The 26,125-nt window shown below is 37.7% G+C and overlaps 1 protein-coding gene across 2 annotated transcripts in view; it reads left to right on the top strand.

Moving 5' to 3' along the window:
* The window catches only part of LOC137293672 (glutaminyl-peptide cyclotransferase-like), a 34,229-nt gene that overhangs the window by 5,764 nt on the left and 2,340 nt on the right, over window positions 1–26,125 (top strand). The window contains exons 2-8 of one of the 2 annotated variants that reach the window (XM_067824362.1): window positions 6,752–6,904; window positions 7,164–7,439; window positions 11,723–11,881; window positions 15,782–15,881; window positions 17,285–17,419; window positions 18,282–18,453; window positions 22,248–22,300. In XM_067824362.1, coding sequence (XP_067680463.1) covers window positions 6,752–6,904; window positions 7,164–7,439; window positions 11,723–11,881; window positions 15,782–15,881; window positions 17,285–17,419; window positions 18,282–18,453; window positions 22,248–22,300 — 1,048 coding nt within the window. The remainder of the gene's footprint in view (window positions 1–6,751; window positions 6,905–7,163; window positions 7,440–11,722; window positions 11,882–15,781; window positions 15,882–17,284; window positions 17,420–18,281; window positions 18,454–22,247; window positions 22,301–26,125) is intronic. The other variant, XM_067824363.1, reaches the window with a different exon arrangement.

Here is a 26,125-nt window from a genome sequence, read left to right as displayed (position 1 = left end):
AAATTCTGCACTCCCATGGATGCACTCTGTGAGTTTTGCATCAATTTTCAATTTGTATGCAAATAGGCTGTTGGATTTCACATCTGTTAAGTGCGTGCCTTAACCAGTCAGAGGCTCCATGTTTCACAGGGCAATTTGTCCATGTATGTGATTGTTGGTATGTTTCTATGACTGAAAGGTTGATGTGGCAAGACGTCTGCCAAAATGGCATCTGCCCGAGTGTCATCTGCACTGGAATGCAATGCATTGTTTCTTTAAATGTTTGATTGCAGTATGTTTTCACATTTGTCATTTTGAATCCTAAGCATTAAAGCAGGTTAAATGTGAAATGCATGCTCCCTTGTAGTAATTAGATTTGCATAGATAAACCATGATGAAAGCAAACATCATGTTAGTCATTGATTGTATCTGAAACATTAGCTAGAAACAGTCAATTGCTGATGTAGTTACAACCACAGGCAAGACAATGTGTGTCATGATTCAGATATGGACTTACACTGATGTCCCATGGCGTTGTTGAGATATGAATACGGTTTCTACATGGTAGCCAATGGCTGATGAGATGTTGTCTCAGCTTAATCCCAGTACACTTCACTGTTTGCAGTGTGTAGATTCATCAATTACTGTAGGCTGAATAAGTAGGAAGCCATTAGGGCTAAAGTGTTCAGTATGATCAAGTTGTAGTGTATATGTGTGAGATACAGTGTAGTTGCTGACAGGCAGGTATGACATAAAACAGACCATTGAGGATACAGGAATTTGACAGGTGTGACCTGAAAGATGTTGGAGTTCCAGGATTTTGAGAGGTGTTACCTAGAGGATGTTGAAGGTCCAGGACTTTGATGTGACCTGAAAGGTGTTGTGGCTCCAGAACTTTCAAGTGTTTGACCTGAAAGATGTTGGAGGTCCAGGATTTTGACAGGTGTGACCTGAGGGATGTTGAGGGTCAAGGACTTTGACAGGTGTGACCTGAAGGATGTTGACAGTCCAGGACTTTGACAGGTGTGACTTGAAAGATGTTGAGAGTCAAGGACTTTGACAGGTGTGACCTGAAAGGTGTTGTGTGTCAAGGACTTTGACACATGTGACCTGTAAGATGTTGACGATCCAGATCCATATGTAGCCTTCTGACATTTTAACATAGGTTTGCAAATGTTGTAGTGCTATGAACAATTTGTGGATCGGGACTCAGGACCTTGGCAGGTGTGATGAGGGTCATAGACATCAAGCAAGGGACATATAATCCAAATAGCTGTTCTAGTTTATGTCCATCGATTGCTTTGCTTTTCAATACTTTTCCTCCTCAGGTTCTGTTAAACGAATATAATTTGAGTCATCGCCAAGTAAACAGGGTGATTTGATCTATGACATTTATGGAAGTATAATTGATATTAATGCATTTGTGGGGAGGGGAGAGGGGGTTTGTAATTTTATTTTGGGACCCTTCTAAGATATTTAACATAATTTCAGGCTTTGATGCTGTGAATGCATCAAAGCCTGGAACATGTAAGACAGAAAGTGGATAAATCAGAAAGCTTTGATGAAATACTTTGAAACAGTGTTTTTATATTATCCTATAGGAATTCAGCAGCTAAGTAGAATATTGGACTGGAAATCATGGCATGCTGACACTATGCTTTGATAGTCATACCCATTACAGTGTGCAGCTGATCCCTAGGGAGAAGCAGCAGTAGTAGACCTGTGCTCTGTGTACCCCTTGAGACTTAAATGGTTTTGAATGAGAATCTGTTGTGGAACTGGAAGGATGCAGTTACCATGGAAATCTGATGGACAGTCATCTCCCATGTTAATTTAGAGGACTATGTGGAATGCAGTGTCACGTCTAAATCAATAACAGAAACAATAGACCTGTCTGTGTATCAGTGTCAGAGGAACTGTGACATTGATGCACAGCTAAACCACTGATTGCAGGAACTGTTTGTGGTGGATCAGCAATAGAAAGTTTTGATGTGAGATAACATGGTTCAGTTTGATTAAGTTTTTATGACGTGATGAGCATTAAAAGTACTTAAGTGTAATGGTATTATGTACGTTGTGCTGAGAGTTGTATGTTGTGTTGTATTCTGCTCTGTGAGGAGAGTCTTTATAGTGTAGTATTATACTTGTTGAATAGAGTCACTGTGGTATTTTGTTGTACTGGATGATGAGAGACTTTTGTTGTAATGTGTTGTACTGGTTGAAGAGAGTCTTTGTTGTACAGTATTGTATTTGTTGAATAGAGACTTTGTAGAATTGTATTGTACTTGTTGAAGAGTCTTTGTTGTATTCTAGTGGGTGAAGGGAGAGAGTCTTTGTCTTTTAAGTATCGTCTTGTACTGGCTGACAAGTTGTAGCTATATTGTATTGTAGTAAATTTGTACTGGTTTAAGAGAGTCTTTGTTGTATTGGGTCGTACTGCGTGATGAGAGACCTAGTTGTATTCTACTGTTTGAAGAGTCTTTATTGTATTGTGTTGTATTGTAATGGGGAGACTGTATTTCCTGTATGCTATTAAATAGTTAATGAATAGGACAGCTGTTTATCTCAACACAATCTAAATCCAATATTTGACAACCTGGGAGAAAATTATGCATGTCAACTTGTAAGGAACAGAAGCTCCAGAAAATGTCACTATCACCCATCATTGCTCGATTCCTTGCCATCCTTGTGACCTTTTTCCATCATACCCAAGTGTCTGTTGGCTTCCAGTGTTGAGGGGGTGTTGGCATAGCCTAATGGTTGAATAGTCACCTCGTCATGTTGGCATATTGTAGAAAATTGTGATTTACAGTACTACTTTCCGTGTAAGACTTCTGGTATATGTAGTAAACTTTTGAATAAACTTTTAACATGTTTTCTCAATATATCTGCCAAGTCTTTCAAGGGAATTTAGAAGTTGAATGCATAAGAAAAGCAAGATTTATGGATGTCAACTTCTTTATTGTGAATTACACAACATTTCGGAGGATATGCTTGCTCCTTCATCAGGTGAATAGTAGGCATTCCTCATTTGTCAACATTGTTAAACATGTTTTCTTCGTAGTGCCTCGTGTGTCTATATATTCCCACTACGATATTGCCTACTATTCATCTGATGAAATAGCAAGCATATGCTCTAAAATGTCACTCTAAACGTTGTGTTATTCACATTGAAGAACTTGACATCCATAAATCTTGATTTCCTTCTATGCCAAGGGCACTGAGCATGGAATCCAAGATAAATCCCTCTGGTGGGGACTTTGGTCTTAGATCTTTGGGAATTGGGAGTATGTATTATTAAACTGTATGATGGGTTTATTCAGACAGACAAACATATTTGCCCATGAAACATCTTATGATACCACCATTAAGTCTTGGTGGTATGTATTAAGTGATATTGGAATGACTTCCGCCTGTATGCCCTGTTTAATTTCATCTTGCAAGACTAGGGTTTCCTTCTGTAAAAGCAACCCTAATCCTGCTCAGCATTATCCAAATATATATACTAGGGGCATACAGTGGGAAGTCTCACTGGAAAATTTATCAGGAAAAATATATACAGATTAAGTACACTAACCAAGGTAATAATGAAAAGTCTGACGGTCCTTCACTTTCTGATTATTACATTGGACCATTACTGTATATTAGCTCACATTTACTAGAAGCCTGCACAGCTTAGGAGAGCTGCAGCTGTTTTATCAGTAGGATATTGCTTATGCCCAGTGGTTATATAGCCTCAGGGTGTTGACAGTGTCAGCAGACTGGTGATTTATGGCAAGCCTTACATAACATGTGTGTAGAGTATTGTTCAGACTGTCACATGCTTACCATGCTTATGTAAGGGTCACTTGACTCCTGTACTTCGTGGTAAAATATTGCTTGGTAGAACAATCGTAACACCTGGGTATTGATAATTGACTGGAATTACAATATGTGGACCTCTGAAGGTCCAGGGTTGAATAGGCCTTCAGCAACCTATGCTTGCCATAAAAGACGACTATGCTTGTCGCAAGAAGTGACTAATGGAATCGGATGGTTAGGCTCGCTGACTTGGTTGACCACATGTCATTGGTTCCCAGTTGTGTAGATCGATGCTCATGCTGTCAATCACTGGATTGTCTTGTCCAGACTTGATTATTTTCAGACTGCTGCCATATTGTTGGAGTATTGCCGAGTGCGGTGTAAAACTAAACTCAACGTGTTTTATTTCAGCCTTTGAAATATGGGTGTTTGTCAACTTAACGGGTAGTATATGAACTAGTAGAACTGACAATGCATTATATATGTCTCTAGGAATCATTTAGGTCTTGAACATTTGTTAAACTTGAGCACTCCCACAGATAGGGGCAGTGGGGAAGACAAGTTGTTAATGTGTTCGCTTGTCATTCCAAATGCCAGTGTTGGACTCCCCACATGGATACAATTTGTGAAGTCCATTTCTGATGTCCCCTGCAGTGATATTTCTGGAACATTGCTAAAAGTGGTCTAAACACTCACTCACTCACTCACTCACTCACTCATCAGGTAATACATGTGATTTATGTTAATGTACATCAAGAAGGGCACCTGTTCAGCTTGTTCAGACATTTGAAAGCAAGGTACATGTGTCAATATAGTCGCAATAAACTGCTGACTCTAGACATGACATGCAGATCAATTGCAAAACAACTATGCCAGTACATCTGACATCATGGCTGTTGAACATATTCAGTATACATGAGGTATATGCTGTGTTTGAACACCGACATTAGTAGTAAGTAGTAATCTAGTTTTGTAGGAAGGCATGATGTCAAACAATGCCTCTTCATAAGGGACTTACACCAGAATGTTTAACTGATATTCTAAAGTAACACAAATTATTTTGCCACTTTGTTAAAATATATTGAAATAGATCTGTGGTTGCTGGTGATGTTTAGCATGACATTTAGCCCAAGCCAAAGTATGAATTATGCTTAGTACTTTTTGATGCTTTAATACTAGTTTAACACAAGTCTGTGATGATATAATCAATAGTGCTGTCCATTTTCTTTAGATGTTATCAGTTTTTTAGAAGACTTCTGGTAGTCATGGTTGAAATTCAAGTGATGGAATTATACATTTAAACATGTTTACTCACTGTTTATGTCACTCCATCAGAATAGATACATGAACCTTTGTTTCACCTATATTTCTGTGGTAATGTTATTGGTCATGTTTAATGGTTTATATTGCTCTAAAACAAACTGCAGTATTTGATGTTGCTGTAGCAGAAAATTCCAGCATTAAAGTTCCCTTATCACTGGATGGACACCTAGTGAAGTGTTCCATTAGGCTGTAGGTATACAAGGATACCGTGGTAAATGGTATTTGTCCTGACCCATCCATCCCCAGACACAGAATGGACTGAACATTCAGACCAACAGACCACCTTTTTGTCTGTTCCAGACTGTTATTCAATTGTTTACTGGCTGCCATAATGTACCTAGAATATTGCAGACTTGCATAAAGAAGCCTGCGTCAATTCACCCAGACTTAGTGTTGAAGATGCTGAATAGAGAGACATTATTTCAAGTGTCTAAATTTTATCGTTGCTAGAAGACACCTTTTCTGAACGTGAACAGTTTGCTGGTATCAATGAGCATACTAGAGCTTAAAAGATCTGGCCATTACTATAGATAATAGAAACTGATTATTTCCTGAATATTGATATATTATCAGTAAATATTGGAGAATTATTTTTGAGCTAAAATAGAAAAAAATGTCTGGAAGAAATATTCATATTCCTTGGTGAGTGGTAGGATGTTTATGAGATTACTGACAATACAGTGTCCTGAGCATCATTTCGATACTGCTCATGAATAAAGACATGGCTTTGTGCTTTGTGAGTCAATTGATTCTGTATCTCACCACATTAATTAATGTTCGATATTACCAGTGACTTATTTTTGGTATTGATCACTGTTAACAATTTTTCCCATCAGTGATATTTCTGATTATGAATAGTCTTAGCCAGCTTTAGGGTTGATATTGGTTATAACATGTATTAGAGTAATGACCTAATGGTTGATGTATAATCATGATAATGCTATCTCCAAATATGAACATGACATCTTCTGTCAAACACATGTATACTGCAAATAACTATGTATAATCTATCACAGGGCCGTGTAACAGGGGTGGTGGGGTAACCTAGTGGTTAAAGCATTCGCTCGTCACGCCAAAGACCCGGGTTTGATTCCCCACATGGGTACAATGTATGATGCCCATTTTCTGGTGTCCCCAGCCGTGATATTGCTGGAATATTGCTAAAAGACGACTATGCTTGTCGCAAGAAGTGACTAATGGAATCGGATGGTTAGGCTCGCTGACTTGGTTGACCACATGTCATTGGTTCCCAGTTGTGTAGATTTATGCTCATGCTGTCAATCACTGGATGGTCTTGTCTTTTTACACCAAACTTGATAGATATAATAAGACTAAAGACTAAACTAACTCACTCACTCACTCACTCACTCACTCACTTTGTAACACTAAAAACTGTTTTCAAGGGGTATGATATTAACAGCTTAACAGGTTATTATCGATTTTCAGCAACCCATCATAATATAAGCTACCAGAAAAGGGGGTTAGACCTGAGGGCATAGTTGTTGCATGCCATGCTATTCCAACTGTTTAGATCAATTTTCCAGATATGATTATTCACAAACAGAGATTGTTGAATTGGGCAATACACAACAAATTGATTGGGATTATGTGATATGATGTTGTTTATCGGTGGCTCTTGTCTTTTCAGAGGAAGAGGCGGTCACTAAAATGGCAGACGGACTCAGCACTACATGTCTTGTCGGAGTTGTTTTCAGACATGAAGAGTTTTAAGGAGCAGGAGCTGATGCCATTCATGAAAGTGCGAGTTTCAGGGACAAAGGCCAACAAGGACGTGCAAGAGGTTGGTACTTCCTAACATACTGTCCACTGAATAACTAATTTTACAAATCAGTTGAGACGGTCAAATGTCAAAGTTAATTGTATTGATCAAGCAATTCATTTTTCCTGAATTCCATGGAAACAATTCAGACTTGGTCTAAAAACACAATAAGTAACTGCCAGATGATTTGTCTTTTCAAATATGTTGGGGCCAGGGGGATATGTCACCTTCTGATGACTCTAGTTTTCTTCAGTTAAATACATTTTGTGTTACCTTTCAGCACATAAAGAAACGCCTAAGGCCATTAGGATGGACAATAGACGAGGACCCATTTACAGACTCTACACCACTGGGGATGAAAGAGTTTAACAATATTATTGCTACATATAATCCCCGTGCTGCAGAGAGACTTGTCCTTGCCTGTCATTTTGACTCCAAGTATTATGAGGAAATAGAATTTATTGGTGCTACAGATTCTGCTGTTCCGTGTGCTATATTATTGGACTTGGCAAAACAGCTTTCCTGTTTATTTGAAAAAGAACCTGCCAAGGAGTCTGTAAGTATACAAGAACTTCCTTTACACTCGATAACATGTTAATTAAAGTTAATCCTACCTGAAATTCTCAGGGTTTTTGGAACAGGTCGGGGTTTTTGGTGTTATGCTGGTCAGATCTGCGCAACATGGAAAGCTGAAGTATCAAACAAAATATGGTTTTGCTACGAAAGGTATATTATGAAGGTCTTTTGCTTTCATGAGTGTTCACACACTGACTTGAAGGCTTTTAGGATTTTAGCATTAATAACATGTCATATTTTTATGCCCCCGGCATGTAATGAAGGGGGATATAGTCAATGCCTCGTCCGTCCATCCGTCCATCCGTCCGTCCGTAATCATTTTGTTTCTGGGGCATAACTTAGAAATCGTTCAATATTTTTACACCAAACTTGATAGATATAATAATCTCATGGTTCTTGAACAAGCCTTTTGCTATTTACAGAGTTTTGGCATTTTTATTTTTTTACTTTTTCCATGGAACATTTTGGTGTTAGTCTAATGGTTGGGTGGTGTTTGTTTCTGGAGCAGTACTCAAAAACCGTTCGATATTTTTCTTCAAACCTGGCAGATATATCAATCAGAACCTGAAGTGGTGCCTTTTACTGTATACAGGGTATTGTGATTCATTATTTTCTCGTTTTCTATGGAAACGTTTCGGACATAGTCTCAAGAGTGAGAGGTATGTTTCATTTCCGGAGCACATCTCAAAAACTTTGTAATATGTGTCAACAAAACTTGTTAGATATGTGTGGCAGATCCCAAAGTGGTGCCTTTTGCTCTTTGCAGGTTTTTCTGATGTGTCATTTCTCTGTTTTCATGGAAATGTTTCGGACTCAAAATGGAGGGATGAGCATTGTTTCCGAAGCAGAACTCAAAAACCGTTCAATATTTTTCTGCGAAACTTGGTAGATATATGTTTCAGACCCCAGTGTGGTGCCTTTTGCTATTTACAGATTTTTGCAATTTATAATTTTCTGAGTTTCCATGGAAACGATTCTGACGATTCTCAAAATGGACGGATGGGCTTCGTTTCTGGAACAGAACTGAAAAACCATTCAATATTTTTCTGCAGTAGTTGGTAGATATATCAGTCGGAACCTAAAGTGGTGCCTTTTGCTATGTACAGGTTTTGGGAATTTCTTATTTTCCTGGTTTCCATGGAAACGTTTTGGACTTAGTCTCAAAAGTGAGAGGTGTGTTTCATTTCCGGATCAGAACTCAAAAACTTCTCAATATCTGTGAGTAAAACTTGTTAGAATTGTGTGGCAGACCCCAAAGTGGACCCTTTTGGTATTTAAAGGTTTTTGTGATTTATTATTTTCTCGGTTTCCTTGGAAACATTTTGGACTTAGTCACAATATAAAGGGATGGGCTTCATTTCCAGAGTAGAACTCAAAAACTGTTCAATATATTTCTGCAAAACTTTGTACATTATGAGTCAGAACCTAATGTGGTCCCTTTTGCTATTTACAGGTTTTTATGATTTATTATTTTCTTGGATTCCATGGAAACGTTTCGGATGGTCTTTGTTTAAGGGGCAGAACTCAAAAACTGTTCAATATATTTCTGCAAAAGTTGGCAGATATTTGAGGCAGACTACAAAGTCATGCCTTTTGCTATTTATAAACTTTTGGCGTATTTAGTTTTCCTGGTTTCCATGAAAACAATTCAGACTAAGCCTCAAAATGGTCGGATGGGCTTCGTTTCTGAAAAGACATTAAGTACCTGTCAGATGATTTGTCCTTTCAAATATGTGGGGACTGCGGAGATATGTCATCTTCTGATGACTCTTGTTTATCTATTAAACAAAAATTATCAGGATCCTGAAAATATTTGTCATTGAAATTGTGTGCCCAGTCTTCACTACAAACAAAATTTCTCCAAATATTCATTATCACTAACTTTTAAAGTCCTTCACCATTTGCCTCATAAAAAAGATTGCGAAAAAAAGCCCGAGCTTCCATGTTTACAAGAAGGAAGAGGAAGGATTCTTCACCTGCTTCGGCGTTGAGTTAATGCTAATCCTCTGTAAGACAAAGACCGTTTGACTGTTGGTTGCTGTAGTGTGATGTTTGCTTACTTTGTATCAGCTGATGCTAGAGGTGTAGAGTCATATAAGTCGGAACCAGCATATTGAAGTTACCCTCTAACAATAAATGTCAAGGCGGTAGGGACAAACACAGTCGGTTGATGTTTGTAGGGCCTGCTCTCTATTTGGTGATTGGTCATTAAAAATGTCGAAGGAATGTTTTGAAAAATACTTCTCTAAATGTTGATGATGGATGTTTTTAGGAAAAGCACCAGGTTTCTATAAATACTTCTATCATGTTTAAAATTTCTGGGAGTGATTGCCAGTTGTATTATTAAAGAATGGATGTTTGTTTGTGAGTGTGGGTGTGCTATCATTGAGATGGGAGTGATTGTCAGTTACATCAACATGATAGGTTTTAGACAGAAAATTATATTTGAATATTGTGTTTTATAGGGCTTGTAATCAGGATGATAGTGTTCGATAAACATGTCACATGTGTAAATTTGCAGTTGAATTCTATTCAATATTGACAACCTTTATCTATAACAGCTTCTTATATTTTGTGAGTTCAGTGTTTTGGTACAGTTTTTTGTTAAATCATCAAACAAGAATCTGTGCCAAAGCATTGTACTAACAAAATAAAAGAAGTTATTATACATAAAAATTGTCTACATTTTATTTCCCAACTTCTTAAGTGTCTCTCAATGAAGAAATTTCTTCCTTTTGAAAGAAGGAGCCTAAGTGATGATGGTTATATTACCATTATCTTGTTGATCACATTATTAGACAGACATCATTACTTCTGACATGTCAGTGAAATTGTACAACTGTACACTGGTGCTAGTTCCACAATCCTCATCCACATCAGCTATAATGATATGTGGCCTCCGTCATATTTGATTATTAACATAATTATGGAATAGGATAAACACAAAAAAGAAAACTCCTCTAAATGCTGGTGACACTGATTTGAGTTGTGGACACATTGAAACTGAAAGCACCGGAAAATGTCCATACTTTACCAGTTGTCTGAAGTGTGATGGACGTTAGGTGAGCGATTGCTTGTTTTTAAATTAGCATGATGACAATTGACATGTTGACAACTAAAGTCTGAGGTTTTTGTGACATTGACATGAAATACTGACAGGTAAAACACAGTTGATATAGAACAGATGTACAACTTTGAAAACAGTTGACAATGAATGAAGAACACTTCTGTTGAAAATACAATCAATTTATTTGTAATATTGGCTCCTTCTTGATAGATATTAACGTATGTAGAGACCCCCATTTCACCTGCATAAATTTCATAATCATTACAGGTAGCACCCTATTACCAGATACGCTAATCGACATGTTTACCTAGTTATCTAAAACCAATACCTTTGCTGCCTGTCTGTCATGAACTCTTGTGTTGAGTGGGATGTATGAACCTCTTGTATATTGAACGACCTGTAATCGGCTGGAAACAAACATGACCCTTCATCAGTTGACCATGTCGATCATGTCAGCCTTCAGTGAGTTGACAGACTCTCTCTTTCTACACCATGAACACGATGAGTAGATCCATTGTTCAGCAAAGTCTGGGATCACTGCAGGCAAATCTCTGACGTGTCTTGAAACACCTCATTCAAGTATCTGTACATACAACATGTGCTATGCTCAGTGAAATTACAGTAATATTAAGGTGATTATTGTGCTATGTTTTTTGTGTTAAGTGGATGCATTGTATTTTAAATGGGGCTGACATGAGTTGATGGCAGACAATCAGTGTGGTTGTCTTTTCTGACAGTATCCCACAAGGCTGAACAGAGTTACATGATAAGGGTCGGCTACCATAGGTATGTGGTTATTAGCTCAGGTATACTTCACTATATCTAACTATTATGACTATGGACGTATAATTATCATAAAAACATGATACTGCTAGCCCATGCAGGTGGATAGATGGTAGACAGTTACCCATGGTAGATAAAAGGGTACTGAAGATTACGCTATTGTAGTACTAAGACGATAGTACTCTATTTTCAGAATGATCCTACAGAGGTACCTTCAAATAACAGAATACTGCGTTGTCCGTTTGAGTTTAAATGAGAATGATGAATGATTAAATATGTTGAAATAGGGTTAAGTTCACAAAACATAAACAACACACATGGTCCTGAAACCTCCATACCCAACAGCGTCTGAAATATGTACACATTACATTTTTCATTGTCTCAATTTCTGTGTTTCTTGTAACTCCTTACAGGCAAAAAATTTAACCGTCCAGTTGGTATTTTTTGATGGGGAAGAAGCTTTCAAGGAATGGACAGCGACAGATTCAATCTACGGAGCCCGCCATCTTGCTCGGATGTGGGCAGACAAACCAGACCCTGTAACTCCCTCACGCACATATCTCAGCACCATTGTAAGTAGCAGAGAGCGTGTATACATATATCTCAGCACTACCGTAAGGAGCAGATAGTGTGTATACATATATCTCTGCACCGTTGTAAGTAGCAGATAGTGTGTATACATATATCTCAGCACCATGGTAAGTAGCAGATAGTGTGTATACATATATCTCAGCACCATGGTAAGTAGCAGATAGTGTGTATACATATATCTCAGCACCATTGTAAGTAGCAGATAGTGTGTATACATATATCTCAGCACCGTTGTAAGTAGCAGATAGTGTGTATACATATATCTCAGCACCATGGTAAGTAGCAGATAGTGTGTATACATATATCTCAGCACCATGGTAAGTAGCAGATAGTGTGTATACATATATCTCAGCACTACCGTAAGGAGCAGATAGTGTGTATACATATATATCTGCACCATTGTAAGTAGCAGATAGTGTGTATACATATATCTCTGCACCATTGTAAGTAGCAGATAGTGTGTATACATATATCTCAGCACTGTTGTAAGTAGCAGATAGTGTGTATACATATATCTCAGCACCGTTGTAAGTAGCAGATAGTGTGTATACATATATCTCAGCACTACTGTAAGGAGCAGATAGTGTGTATACATATATCTCAGCACTACCGTAAGGAGCAGATAGTGTGTATACATATATCTCTGCACCGTTGTAAGTAGCAGATAGTGTGTATACATATATCTCAGCACCATGGTAAGTAGCAGATAGTGTGTATACATATATCTCAGCACCATGGTAAGTAGCAGATAGTGTGTATACATATATCTCAGCACCATTGTAAGGAGCAGATAGTGTGTATACATATATCTCAGCACCGTTGTAAGTAGCAGATAGTGTGTATACATATATCTCAGCACTACTGTAAGGAGCAGATAGTGTGTATACATATATCTCAGCACTACCGTAAGGAGCAGATAGTGTGTATACATATATCTCTGCACCGTTGTAAGTAGCAGATAGTGTGTATACATATATCTCAGCACCATGGTAAGTAGCAGATAGTGTGTATACATATATCTCAGCACCATGGTAAGTAGCAGATAGTGTGTATACATATATCTCAGCACTACCGTAAGGAGCAGATAGTGTGTATACATATATCTCTGCACCATTGTAAGTAGCAGATAGTGTGTATACATATATCTCTGCACCATGGTAAGTAGCAGATAGTGTGTATACATATATCTCAGCACTACCGTAAGGAGCAGATAGTGTGTATACATATATCTCAGCACCGTTGTAAGTAGCAGATAGTGTGTATACATATATCTCAGCACTACCGTAAGGAGCAGATAGTGTGTATACATATATCTCAGCACTACCGTAAGGTGGAGATAGTGTGTATACATATATCTCTGCACCGTTGTAAGTAGCAGATAGTGTGTATATATATATCTCAGCACCATGGTAAGTAGCAGATAGTGTGTATACATATATCTCAGCACCATTGTAAGTAGCAGATAGTGTGTATACATATATCTCAGCACCATTGTAAGTAGCAGATAGTGTGTATACATATATCTCTGCACCATTGTAAGTAGCAGATAGTGTGTATACATATATCTCAGCACTACCGTAAGGAGCAGATAGTGTGTATACATATATCTCAGCACCGTTGTAAGTAGCAGATAGTGTGCATACATATATCTCAGCACTACTGTAAGGAGCAGATAGTGTGTATACATATATCTCAGCACTACCATAAGGAGCAGATAGTGTGTATACATATATCTCTGCACCATTGTAAGTAGCAGATAGTGTGTATACATATATCTCAGCACCATGGTAAGTAGCAGATAGTGTGTATACATATATCTCAGCACCATTGTAAGTAGCAGATAGTGTGTATACATATATCTCAGCACCATTGTAAGTAGCAGATAGTGTGTATACATATATCTCAGCACCATGGTAAGTAGCAGATAGTGTGTATACATACATCTCTGCGCCATTGTAAGTAGCAGATAGTGTGTATACATATATCTCAGCACCATGGTAAGTAGCAGATAGTGTGTATACATATATCTCTGCACCATTGTAAGTAGCAGATAGTGTGTGTACATATATCTCAGCACTACTGTAAGGAGCAGATCGTATGTATACATATATCTCCTCACCATTGTAAGTAGCAGAGTGCATACATATATCTCAGCACCATGGTAAGTAGCAGATAGTGTGTATACATATATCTCTGCACCATTGTAAGTAGCAGATAGTGTGTATACATATATCTCAGCACCATGGTAAGTAGCAGATAGTGTGTATACATATATCTCAGCACCATTGTAAATAGCAGATAGTGTGTATACATATATCTCAGCACCATTGTAAGTAGCAGATAGTGTGTATACATATATCTCAGCACCATGGTAAGTAGCAGATAGTGTGTATACATATATCTCAGCACCATTGTAAGTAGCAGATAGTGTGTATACATATATCTCAGCACCATGGTAAGTAGCAGATAGTGTGTATACATATATCTCTGCACCATTGTAAGTAGCAGATAGTGTGTATACATATATCTCAGCACCGTTGTAAGTAGCAGATAGTGTGTATACATATATCTCAGCACCATTGTAAGTAGCAGATAGTGTGTATACATATATCTCAGCACTACTGTAAGGAGCAGATCGTATGTATACATATATCTCCTCACCATTGTAAGTAGCAGAGTGTATACATATATCTCAGCACCGTTGTAAGTAGCAGATAGTGTGTATACATATATCTCAGCACCGTTGTAAGTAGCAGATAGTGTGTATACATATATCTCAGCACCGTTGTAAGTAGCAGATAGTGTGTATACATATATCTCAGCACTACCGTAAGGAGCAGATCGTATGTATACATATATCTCCTCACCATTGTAAGTAGCAGAGTGTATACATATATCTCAGCACCATTGTATGTAGCAGATAGTGTGTATACATATATCTCAGCACCGTTGTAAGTAGCAGATAGTGTGTATACATATATCTCAGCACCATGGTAAGTAGCAGATAGTGTGTATACACATATCTCCTCACCATTGTAAGTAGCAGTGTGTATACATATATCTCTGCACCGTTGTAAGTCTTACTTCGATATTTCCAGTAGTGAGCATTCCTGGTGTATAGTAATTGAATGAAGGGGAATACTTATCAGTAAAATACAGTAGACAGAGATCCAGCAGTTGTCCTTAGGGCTGTGGGGTCAAAAATTTAGTGTTTGTGGAGTCACATTGAAGACCCAGTTTTGATCCCCACATGGTTACAATGTGTGAAGCCCATGTATGGTGACCCAGTGATGTTGCTTGAATGTTGGTAAAAGCAGCAAGAAGCCAACTCACTCACTTACTTAGTTGTAAAGCCAGTGAAAAGACAAAGCTTCACAGTGTATTTGATTACAGTACCCCTTCTTCTGTACATCTTATGGTAAGAAATTGTCGATATGTTTAAAGAATGTAAACTGTGAAGTAAATTTTCTGTCTTAGCTGTTGCTTTAGAAGTTTGAACTGTGAGTTGGTCAGGGATGCAAATGGTAACAGTGCACTGAACCATGGGAACTTTCCTAAACATGCCATTTGCAAAACAGTGCCAATACTATTACAAAACGATACACCAAAAACTTATTATTGTGTTAATGGTACGCAAATGAATAATTGTGCAAATTTACACAATGTTTCTGTTATCTGTGGGATTTTTTCAAAGTCTCTGTTTTGAGTCCTAAATATGTGAACTGAATTGTTTAAGAAGGGTGATATCTGAAAAATGATGAGCCAATAAATCTTTTGTGTGCATAGGTTGAAATTTGTTTGCAACCATATGCACAAATATATTCTGTCATTGTGAAAGATTTGTGGAATACAACCTGGTTTTATTGGGCTGACATTTTCAGACTGACTTTGTTCTGTTGGACCTAATTGGAGCCTCAGATACCAAGTTCGCCAATATTGTTTTGGAAACTTCAGATCTGTATACTCAGCTAAATAAGATAGGTAAGTGAAGCCCGGTCTTTGTATACTGTCTATAATGCAAGGCAATCTTTATCTGTATTTTGTAATGGAATGAGTATGAGTAACTTGACAAGACACACTAGAGAAAGTTCATATCATTGGCAACTGACAGGCGTTCATCTAAATATAGGTGGGTTGTCTGTGTCTTTGCTGCTTTTAGGTTTCTCTTTTTTGTTCTCTCTCTCTCTCTTTCTCTCTCTCTCTCTCTCTCACGGAGTTCAGCTGCTGGGGTCAGTGGGGTAGCTTAGTGGTTAAAGAATTCACTCGTCATGGGTGCAGTGTGTGGAGCCAAATTGTGGTCACCCCATCCATCATATTGCTGGAATGTTGCTAAAAACAGCGTCTCTCGCTCGCTAAGGGTATACAACAAGGACTGGGCAAAAGAGTCAGTGTATCTGGATCTGATGTTTCAGTGTGTTGGCATCGTTAACTTACATAAAGTCTGGTGCAATACAATAAGCCATACTCACTATGGCACACATGTCACCATGTGAGTTAAAAAACTTGAATACCACATCAGGCCTATTTTTCACCCCCGCAACATAGAAGTATAGGAACGAGTTCCATCTGTCCGTATGGCACTTCCGCAATACTTTGTCCAAAGCATATCTCTTAAACTATTTGTGATAACGTAACCAAACTTGGTACCCATGGCAAGCATCATACCTAGATGTGCCATTTATTTGTGGTTTGCATGGCTTAGGTTGTCAATATGACTGATGAAGATGTCATCTTGTCTGGAGCAGATCTTCCAAACTATACATGCTAGCTTCATCAAGCTTAGTACATACGTCAAGCATGATCCATAAATGTGCCTTTTGGGGATTAGATCAGGTATGAATTTTATATAAGTTTCCATGGAAATCTTGTCCAGAGCAAATCACCCAAACTTTAGCTTTATCAAACTTGGTACACATGTTCGCCATGTTCACCATGATCCCGAGATGTGCCAATTTTACTTTTTGTGATTTCCATGACAAGAGTGACTGAAAGTGGTTATGCTCTTTTCTAGAGCAGAACTTTAAAACCGTTCACTAGTTCTACACCAGTCTTGGCACACAGATAAGTGAGGTGGTGTAGTGGTTGCTTTTGATAGGTTTGGATATCTGAATAAAACATTTTTTGCATTTCCATGGCAACAAGTTTGACTTCAACTGAATTTGGTTGTAGTGTTCTTTTCTGGAGCAGAACTGAAAATCGTTACAATACTGTCCTTGCATCATGATTAGTAGACAATCGTATTTTGCCGTTGTGGGGGATGTTGATGACTTTGTCTTCTTGTTTCCTAACCAATAGGATGATGAAGATGCTATTCAATCACAACACAACCTAGTTAATATAGATTTGTATTTTAAAATTGTCTGATGATTGTGTCATTCTTTTAGAGAAAAGTCTGGAGAAAAAGAAGTTGCTTCGGCGACAGCAGCTGAACTCAAATGGTTACCGTCACCAGCTCTTCCCTTCGATGGCGGCCAGGACAGCTGGAGTGCAAGACGATCATGTGCCTTTCCAAGCAAAAGGTCAGTTGTGGTTAATCCTATAAAAAACAAATCAAATGATATCATACGAGATCCCTAATAAAGGCATAGGTTGACATTTGGTGCAGCAGAACTGAAGAATGTCAGAGATCATCAAACAGTTGCCCTTTCTCATAATTTTGTTTTCTTGATTTATTTCAGAAGTTAATAGTTCATTATGTCTGAAGACTGTACAAGCGGAGTTTAATATTTTATCTACTGATGTAAATATATGGAAAAAAATCACAAGTGAAGACTTTCAGAGATCAGTTTCATGTATACTTTAGTGTGTTAGTATATTATATGTACAATGTTAAAAGACCCCTGCATCTAAACAAATGAGTACTTTGAAAAATGCCCAATTTTTATGATTGTTTCCTGCTTTGATTGCCAAGGGAACAAAATTTGGAATCCTCAGTATATCCTTGTGCGGAAACAGGGAACTTAGTCTGGAATCCTCACCACTATATCCTTGCTATATCATGGAAATGGAGACACTGTTCAGTGTAGAGTCAAGATCCACATCGGATCAGCAGGGTTGTCTCCCTTAGTGTGATGATGTTTTACAAGCTGACCTTCCGTGTGTACCTTGACACATGTTGCCCATGTGTACCACCAGCAACACATGAAATAACTCATGATTTTGCATCTGTATGCCAAGAATGGGTTTATCTTGTGGCCATAGAAAGACTTGTAAAAAGGCCAAATAGGAACAGTTAAGACTTGACAAGTAGTGGCATTGCTTTAGACATTTAGGTAAGAGGATACACATACTGTCTTGCCATTTAAGTGTTATCAGCTTCTGCATAACTGAGACTAACCAGTAGGTATATGTTTTAACAAGTAATGATACTCTCTATTGCAGGTGTTTCCATTCTCCATCTTATCTCATACCCCTTCCCACAAGTCTGGCACACGAAGAGAGACAACCTTGCAGCATTGGACTTCACGTTAATTGACGACTTCAGTCGCATATTCCGTAATTTCGTGGCCAGCTATCTGCAGTACAATGGACTTCAGGCCACAGGATGTAAAAAGTGAGGAACAAGCTGCTAATGTGTTGTCACAGTCAAACATTTTGTTCTTTTGTGCCAGTTTGCATGATGGAAACTGTGATCCACTTCAAGCAGTGTTGTAGTCCCTCGTTTACCTCGTAGTGCTGATCAAGATGTTTCGTTTCTTTGTTGCACAATTATTACAAAAACATTATATTTTGGTATTGAAATTTTAGCCAAAAGTACTTGTACTTTATCTGGAGTTGAATATGATATGCAGGCTTCATAGCGAACATCGCTTCCCCAGCCCATCTTTCTAGTTCCCAAACTCTATCTCTCATAATGTTGAACACAACAACCAATCAAATGACTTTTGAATGCAGAAGAGTGTTATTCATTATATTTTACTTTGAAAATATGTTTTCAATTGTGTGAGGGTGTTTTTGGATTTTGGAGTTCATTTACAGCAATTAGGTCTACAAGCTTTCAAGTGACAAAATGATAACTGATGACAGAGTACACAGATGCAACTTCTAAGTTTATCTCCCCGAGCAGATAGTGCTTGAGACCAGAGTCAGATTCTCACAGTGATCATACCACCCACTGTGATCCCTTTGTGAAGCAGATCCTGGACTGTATTTGTGGTAACAACTGTGGATTGGGTGGTTTTAGATGGCCAATCAGTTGTTTATTACTAATTATTGAGCAATGAGAATGATATATGGTACACAGGTCTGCACTAATTCAGTGCCTTCTATGTTACCCCATTGGTGTTCATCTCCTTCTTGAATCTCTGATTAATGTACACAGCTTTCATGTTGTGACCAGCTCTATAATCTCAACTCCCTAGGGAGTACACAACCCAAGCTACCAGTGGTGTACTAGAAGAGTAACATTCGCATTTCACCCTACCTGGTACCCATTCAGTGCTAGGTGAACAGAGACATGACAGTTGAACTATGAGCCAGTAGCCTAATGTCAACAGTCTTATCATTCCACTCACAAATGTATTATAAATACAAACAACCCAGTTCACTGGCACAACATTTCAGCTTGAAGCCAGACTAATTTTATTTCTTTTACAGATTGTTGTCCTCAGAAAACCTAAAGGTAGTAGGAAAAAAGATAAAATCAACAATCCTTAAGTAATGTTCCTTTGAATTACTAAAAGTAGTTGACTTTTGGTAATTTGTAATGTGCATATGAGGCAATAACCAATTTAAATTTTTTTAAAAATTCCAAGTTCACATGTTTTGCAAATGAGAAAACATTAGGATTTTATATTTTAAGCAGTGAAAATAAATGTTTGCTTTTTTTATCATATTCTTGAAAAAGTTTGACTGGCAGATCCATCAAACAAGGAATAAAATTGGTCTGGCTTAATCTGGTTTTTGCTGCATCACTGAGATATTAGAAGTTGCATCTAAAAACTTAGTGTACCCTGTAATGACATTGTTGCTAATTTCAGGAATTAATGTGTTTTATTTTTTTATTGATTTATGGATATTTTGTTCAGTACTATTATCTTGGTGGTTATGGAAAATATGCATCATAAATAATCTCTTGGACTTTGGGGCCTTTCAGTGAAATCAGCATTGAATAGCATTGTTTGAAACTGCACAGGTTGTGGCAAGGGTTACTTCCCTTCCAATAACAACTTGTGGAAGTATTTTGATGACTGGAATTTGTTTTAAGCTTACTCCACAAAAATGACTGTTGTCAAATTTTATATTTAGTTCCACATATATGGGATATTAACATTTTTCTTTTTTTTTTTTTTTTTTTTTTTCTTTTTTTTTTGAGAAATTGGTGACTTTTGCCAGTGGCCAGATCCATAAATCAACATGTAGAATATCTCAAGCTTTCTGGGTGTTGTAGGCATGCAGTATGACTTGACCATTTGATTTTAACAGTATGTGCACATGACATCAGTCATTGCCTTACATGTTGTATCTGTGATAAAGATGTATCAAGGCATGCTCTGTATAGAAAAGCTTTACCTTGTGATATCTGAATACAATGAGGACACATATCAGCATATTTCAAAAGCAGTGTTATTATGTGATATTGTACAGCAGATGAACTGTAGAGAACTATATATCCTACACGTGTATACATGTTTGGCAAGGTAGATACTAGGTCTGGGACAGGTCCAAATTATCTATCAGAGTACCCCACCCCTTATTACCAACCCTACCCAGATGCCTGTTTTATTATGTTAACTATGTATTATATTCAAAGAGGTGACTAATTAAATCTTCAAAGACAGTACAACCTTTAAAACATCAATGGATAACATAGTACATTCTTATCTATTAATCACATGATCATAACAGGTTAGGGTATTGAGATGGGTACCCGGGTCCACCTCATTACTCACCCGTCTGGGGTATTCAGGGTACCCGTCCCAGCCTTAGAAAAGACATTGACTGTGGTGTAAATGGACACATCTTAACAGCAGAACTGAAGGTATATTCCTTGCCTGTCTGTCTGTTCAACATCCGTTAGTCCTTCCTGTATATTTTAGCAGAATAATTATTTTTGTACCAATATAGAAACTGATCATATTCTTTTTCAATGTGATATATTTGATACAATAATAAATAATTATAGCACTAACACACAAATTAGAGGTACATTGTTTATAGGTACTACCACTTCTTCTGATATTGTTTTGCCATATCAGTCTTTGAAACAAAACTTGGAAAATATACAAAGTACATGGTCAGGGCCTGTTTGCCCAGTTCATGCATATCATGGACAAAACCTGAATGAATGTGAGCATGCATGAATTCCGCCATGGAGTCCTGTTGTCAGACAGTGTATGTGTTTCTTTGTTAAGTCAGGCTTTACTTGTAAGGTGAACTGTTTAGGTTAGTGTACAAAATACCATTTGTCTTAGATTATCCACATCATAAATCACACATTTTAGGTCTTTTGAAGACAACCAAACCTTCCTCGGTACTTGTCAGGTTCTTTTGATAATCTATATAATGTATTGGTCTTGATAGCCTGAGTATAGATCCAGTATGATTATAAGACAAATGCATGCACTTGCAGACATACACTGGTCGTCATGTTTGCTGAGGTAAAACCAGAAAAAGAATGTTCTGAATGTTTTGTCTAACCAACTTCTCAACAGAATCTTTTTCTCACAGATACTTCTCAGAAAAGCTTCCCTCTTCATTTAGCATCACTTGGGTCTGTTGAAAAGTGCCTTCCATATTAACCAATGTATCTAGTTATATTTTGTGCTCTATCAGAAAACTTACCTTTTTGTTTGTCTTTAGATGCGTTCTCTCTTACAAAAATATGTTTATCATGTATGGGTATGTGTGAAGACTATTTCTGGTGTTCCCCACCTATGATATTGCTGCAATATTACAAAAAGAGGCTTAAAACCACATTCACTCACTCATGCCCTGTGTGTAATCTTTTCTATCAGTGCAAAATATCTCTCATGTCCATCATTGTATATGAACATTAAACCCCTACCTTTGCAATGTTACTCTCTTATACATCAGTGTATATTAGCATATATCCCCCCTTTCACAAAATGGGTGTATGAGTAGCCTAGTGGTTAAAGCATTGGCTCATCACACCGAAGGCCGGGGTTTAATTCCTCACATAAGTACAACATGTATGAAGCCCATTTTGGGTGTTCCCTGCCGAGATATTGCTGGAATATTGCAGAAAGTGGTGTCAAAGAGTCACTCACTCACTCCTTCACTTGTTCGTCATCCTTTAGTGTTCAACATCCATGTCCTCCATTGTAAGGTGTCTGTTGTGTCTCTCTGTATGCCATGTCTCTCATATAACAGCCATGTTTATTTCAGTGCCACAGACAGTGCATCGTCAGAAGATGATGTTGATTTCCAGACAGATGGCGGTTGGTGGCAGCAAGTTGTCGACTATCTTGATGACATCTATGACTGAACTAACACCACTTCCCAACTAACACACTCCATACTGTTCTAATGCATGATGATACAGGGACTGCTGGAATATCCAGACTGGGAGAGTTCACTTGCATTGTGTTCACCCTGATGTCTATTGTGGACTCCTCCTATATCACCTAATGGTGTATTGAGGTTAGAACCTCACTCTGGTTGTTCACTAGTTGCCGTGGTGTTTAAACAACAGTGAAGGTTCACATGACTCTAAGATGACCAAGTTGTACTGTTGTCAAAAGGGGGTTGAGCTTAGCTGTATGCTTTGGGATTGTAGGTGATGGCAAACTGGTTGCAGTGGACTCTTGATGATGGTGCATCATGTTAGGATTAGTGTGATTACACTTTAATAAGGTTCCTGTGATAGTGACCAGGTTGTGGAAGGCTGTTGGTGATAGTGACGTTGCACAATGATAAACCGTTGTTGATTGTGAGGTTGCACAGTGGTAGGTTATTTGCGATAGTGACTTGCTTGCTTTGTAGGAGGCTGTTGTTGATAGTGTCCAGTGTGCACTGTGGTAGGCTGATGGTGGCAACTCGAACTAGGGTAGGTTACCGGTGATGCCTACCCATTTGCACTAGGGTGGGCTATTTATGATGGCGATCATGCTTTACAGCGGTCATTTGGTGTTGGCAACCAGGCTGCAGGCTGTTGATTGTTACTGACCAGACTTACAGAGAGAATCAAATCTTTGGTTCAGTATTTTGTATTAGGTGCTATTATTGACGACAACATAACTGTGTGTCTACATTCTGGCATATTGTTTATCAGTACATTTGTCCCTGTATATTTGTTGCTTATGAAGAAGAAAAATTTCTACTGGAGCGACTTGTAGCTTTTGTCAGTATCGTTGATGTACAGTAATCAAGATGATGTTTGGATAAACTGAATTTGTAAATTGTTTTGAAATTGAACACAGAGTTTGTGGTACTTGTTGATCTACTTACCTGGGCTTGTATAATAAACATGACAGGCCACAATATATTGATTATGTTTTCATTTAATTTTTTGAAAATGTTAGACAAGGTATTCAATTATCAACATTTATTTGTTAAAATATAAACTGTTCTAAATGTCTGTATACCTTAACTTGTGATTCACATGAACCATATCTGTTTGGGGGAACAACATATAAGATGTTTCTTTCAAATCATGGTGGGATTAAAGACACATGAGGATTCTACTTAGTCTGTTCTTTTGGACAATGCATTCATGAGACTGGATATTTGCAGTGAGGTTGGTGAGGGCAAAAACCAAACGGTGGTTATGTGGAAAAATTGTGTATTGTAGCTTTAGAACAAGTACAGAGTACTTTGAAAATTTTTACTACCTGTCCTGGTTCATAACCTGCAATATTTCATGGGAGAAATTGTCGTCTGCCTCCATTGTCATTGATGATAAACTGGTGCATGTCGTGGACAATTTGCTACAGGCACGTTTCACATGTTGTATGTGTGTCCATACATGACATAGTTCATCTTGGACAGATTGAGATGTTGGTTTTATCAAAGATCCTTATGTGCTAATCCAGTGAAGCAAGGTAGGTTTGGTTTTTGGTCAGTGCATGTAGAAGTCCTTTTTGTTGGTCCATCATTTTTGTTGTGGTAATGAAACCCTGACTGATTGTCTCCCTTTGGTGTTGTGACAGTTTCGTAATATTTGGAACACCTTGGGATTGGTATTGCTTGAGCCTTCAAATAATATAACATATTACATGGTTATGGTATTTTACAGAAATATATTGATTACAGTAAGGTATTATAATTCTTAATTTTCATGATTTAATTTCTTCCAGTTTCCAACTAAACTAGAGCTAGTCATATTGTTCATAGCCTGATAGAGTGACAGGAATTCACGTTTTTATGTCATGTTTATAAATTTGGTGTACGGACCCTGACGTGAAGTTTGTTTGTGGTTTCTCATTCTTTTTTGGGGGGTAGGGTGTGGTGGGCGGGTTTGTTGGCCCATATGAACATTTCTGACAGGCACTTCATTTCTGCTCTTAAGTTTTCATCCTAACACGCACCTTCCCATCTATCATTTAGTGCTGACATGGTCATTTTGCAAAATATATAAGCACCTGTCCTGTCCTCATTTCTAATACTGAAACTGCTTCCATGGTTACCAACAGATTCATCTGTAGTTTCATTTGTAAAATCGTTTCAAAACACAGTGGTCTGAATATTAGGTGTTTGGGTAGCCTAGTGGTTAAAATGTTCACCAGTCACACCAAAGATCTGGGTTTGACTCCCCAGGTACATAAACATTGATGTGTGAAGCTCATTTTGGTGGCCCTGATCCATGCTGCATGAAACTTGCTAAACCGAGTGTGAAAGCTTTATAATCAGACACATCATGGCTGAAATCCACCCTTGATAAAGAAAGAAACTCAAGTCTACAGAGAATGTATGTTTACATATTGTCTTAGTCTTGGTGTTGTTTATGTTGGCAGCATGAACCAGCAGATCCCAGCATATGTCCGTGTTGTGTTGTCATACTTGTGTGTGATGTCAGTCTCTGATCTGTTTTACTGTCCAACATCAACAGCCAGTTAGTCCCTACCTACAAATCCCACTACGAGAACATGCTTTGAGACTGATGCGAGTCATCACATTCACAAAGTCATTGTCCATGTCCCAAACCTAAGCGAATAAATTGGGAACAGTATCCGCCTCATATTTCGAATGACTGGACATGTCTACATTTATTATTATTCTCATTTCAATTTATATTTTACATTTTGCTTTTGTAAAAACTCAAAGTATAATAGCTTTAAAGCACAACAAATGTTGTAAATTTGTGTACCTTTATTTGGAGTGTAGATGTTAGTCTTGGTCAGAGGACAAGTTAAATAATATTGTGAAAAATTTTTAAAATTCAGCTGATTAATGTTGTACTTAAAGCTAAATTATGTATGAACATGGGGTTCAAACAATTCTTCGCAACATTTCATGCATGTTTGTGAGGCAGGTGCACATTACTACTGGTCTGTATAAGAGCATGACTTGTTGAGGAATTTGTATATATTGGCAAAACTGGCAACCAAACTCAGTGGATGTAAATAAAAGTGGAGCTGTACCTAGCATTTCACTTTGAGCCAAGGCATGCTGAATGTTATAAAAAGCACAGTTTTCTTTCTTTCAGGCGGTGTTGATATGGAGGATTTTCATCAACTGTCAATCCATATGATAATCAGAAAGCTTATTTTCGATTCAAATCCCAAAGCTGCTGTTTTGACTTGCAAGTGATTCGTGAATGAATTCAGTTTTCTCATTCCCTTAACGTAATTCAAATTTGATCTGTATTCATATCTTACAGATATCTGTTGGTAAAATATCATCTTTTCCTGCTTGCATTTAATGTTTAACTTTGTCCATGTTCATTGCACTGTATGCTCTTTTCTTATTTATTAAAAAAGTATATAATGAATAATCGATGAATCTCAGTAACGAGAAAAAAAGTATAATTGTCATTGTTAATTAGTCAAGCCAGGAAAGGTTAAAATGTTTTTTCATCAGATTGCTACTTACGTCAAATTGATAAGTTTACGATGTTGCCACAAGCAATGGCAATCTTATTTGGTAAACTTAATGGGTTTGTTTCAGTAATAACTGAGTGACTTTCAAATGACTAACTGTCCTGTCAAATGCAATTATGGCTGCAGATGAGATATCTGAATCCTTACAAAGATTCATTTTGATATCCTACATCCTATGGCCTACATCTTCAGCGGTAATTTTTGGGTATTTGAAATCTCAAAATA

This window comes from Haliotis asinina, chromosome 8, assembly GCF_037392515.1.
Source record: "Haliotis asinina isolate JCU_RB_2024 chromosome 8, JCU_Hal_asi_v2, whole genome shotgun sequence".
Lineage (NCBI taxonomy): Eukaryota > Metazoa > Mollusca > Gastropoda > Lepetellida > Haliotidae > Haliotis > Haliotis asinina.
The sequence above is the reverse complement of the archived record's forward strand: the minus strand, read 5'-3'. Positions and strand labels throughout refer to the sequence as shown.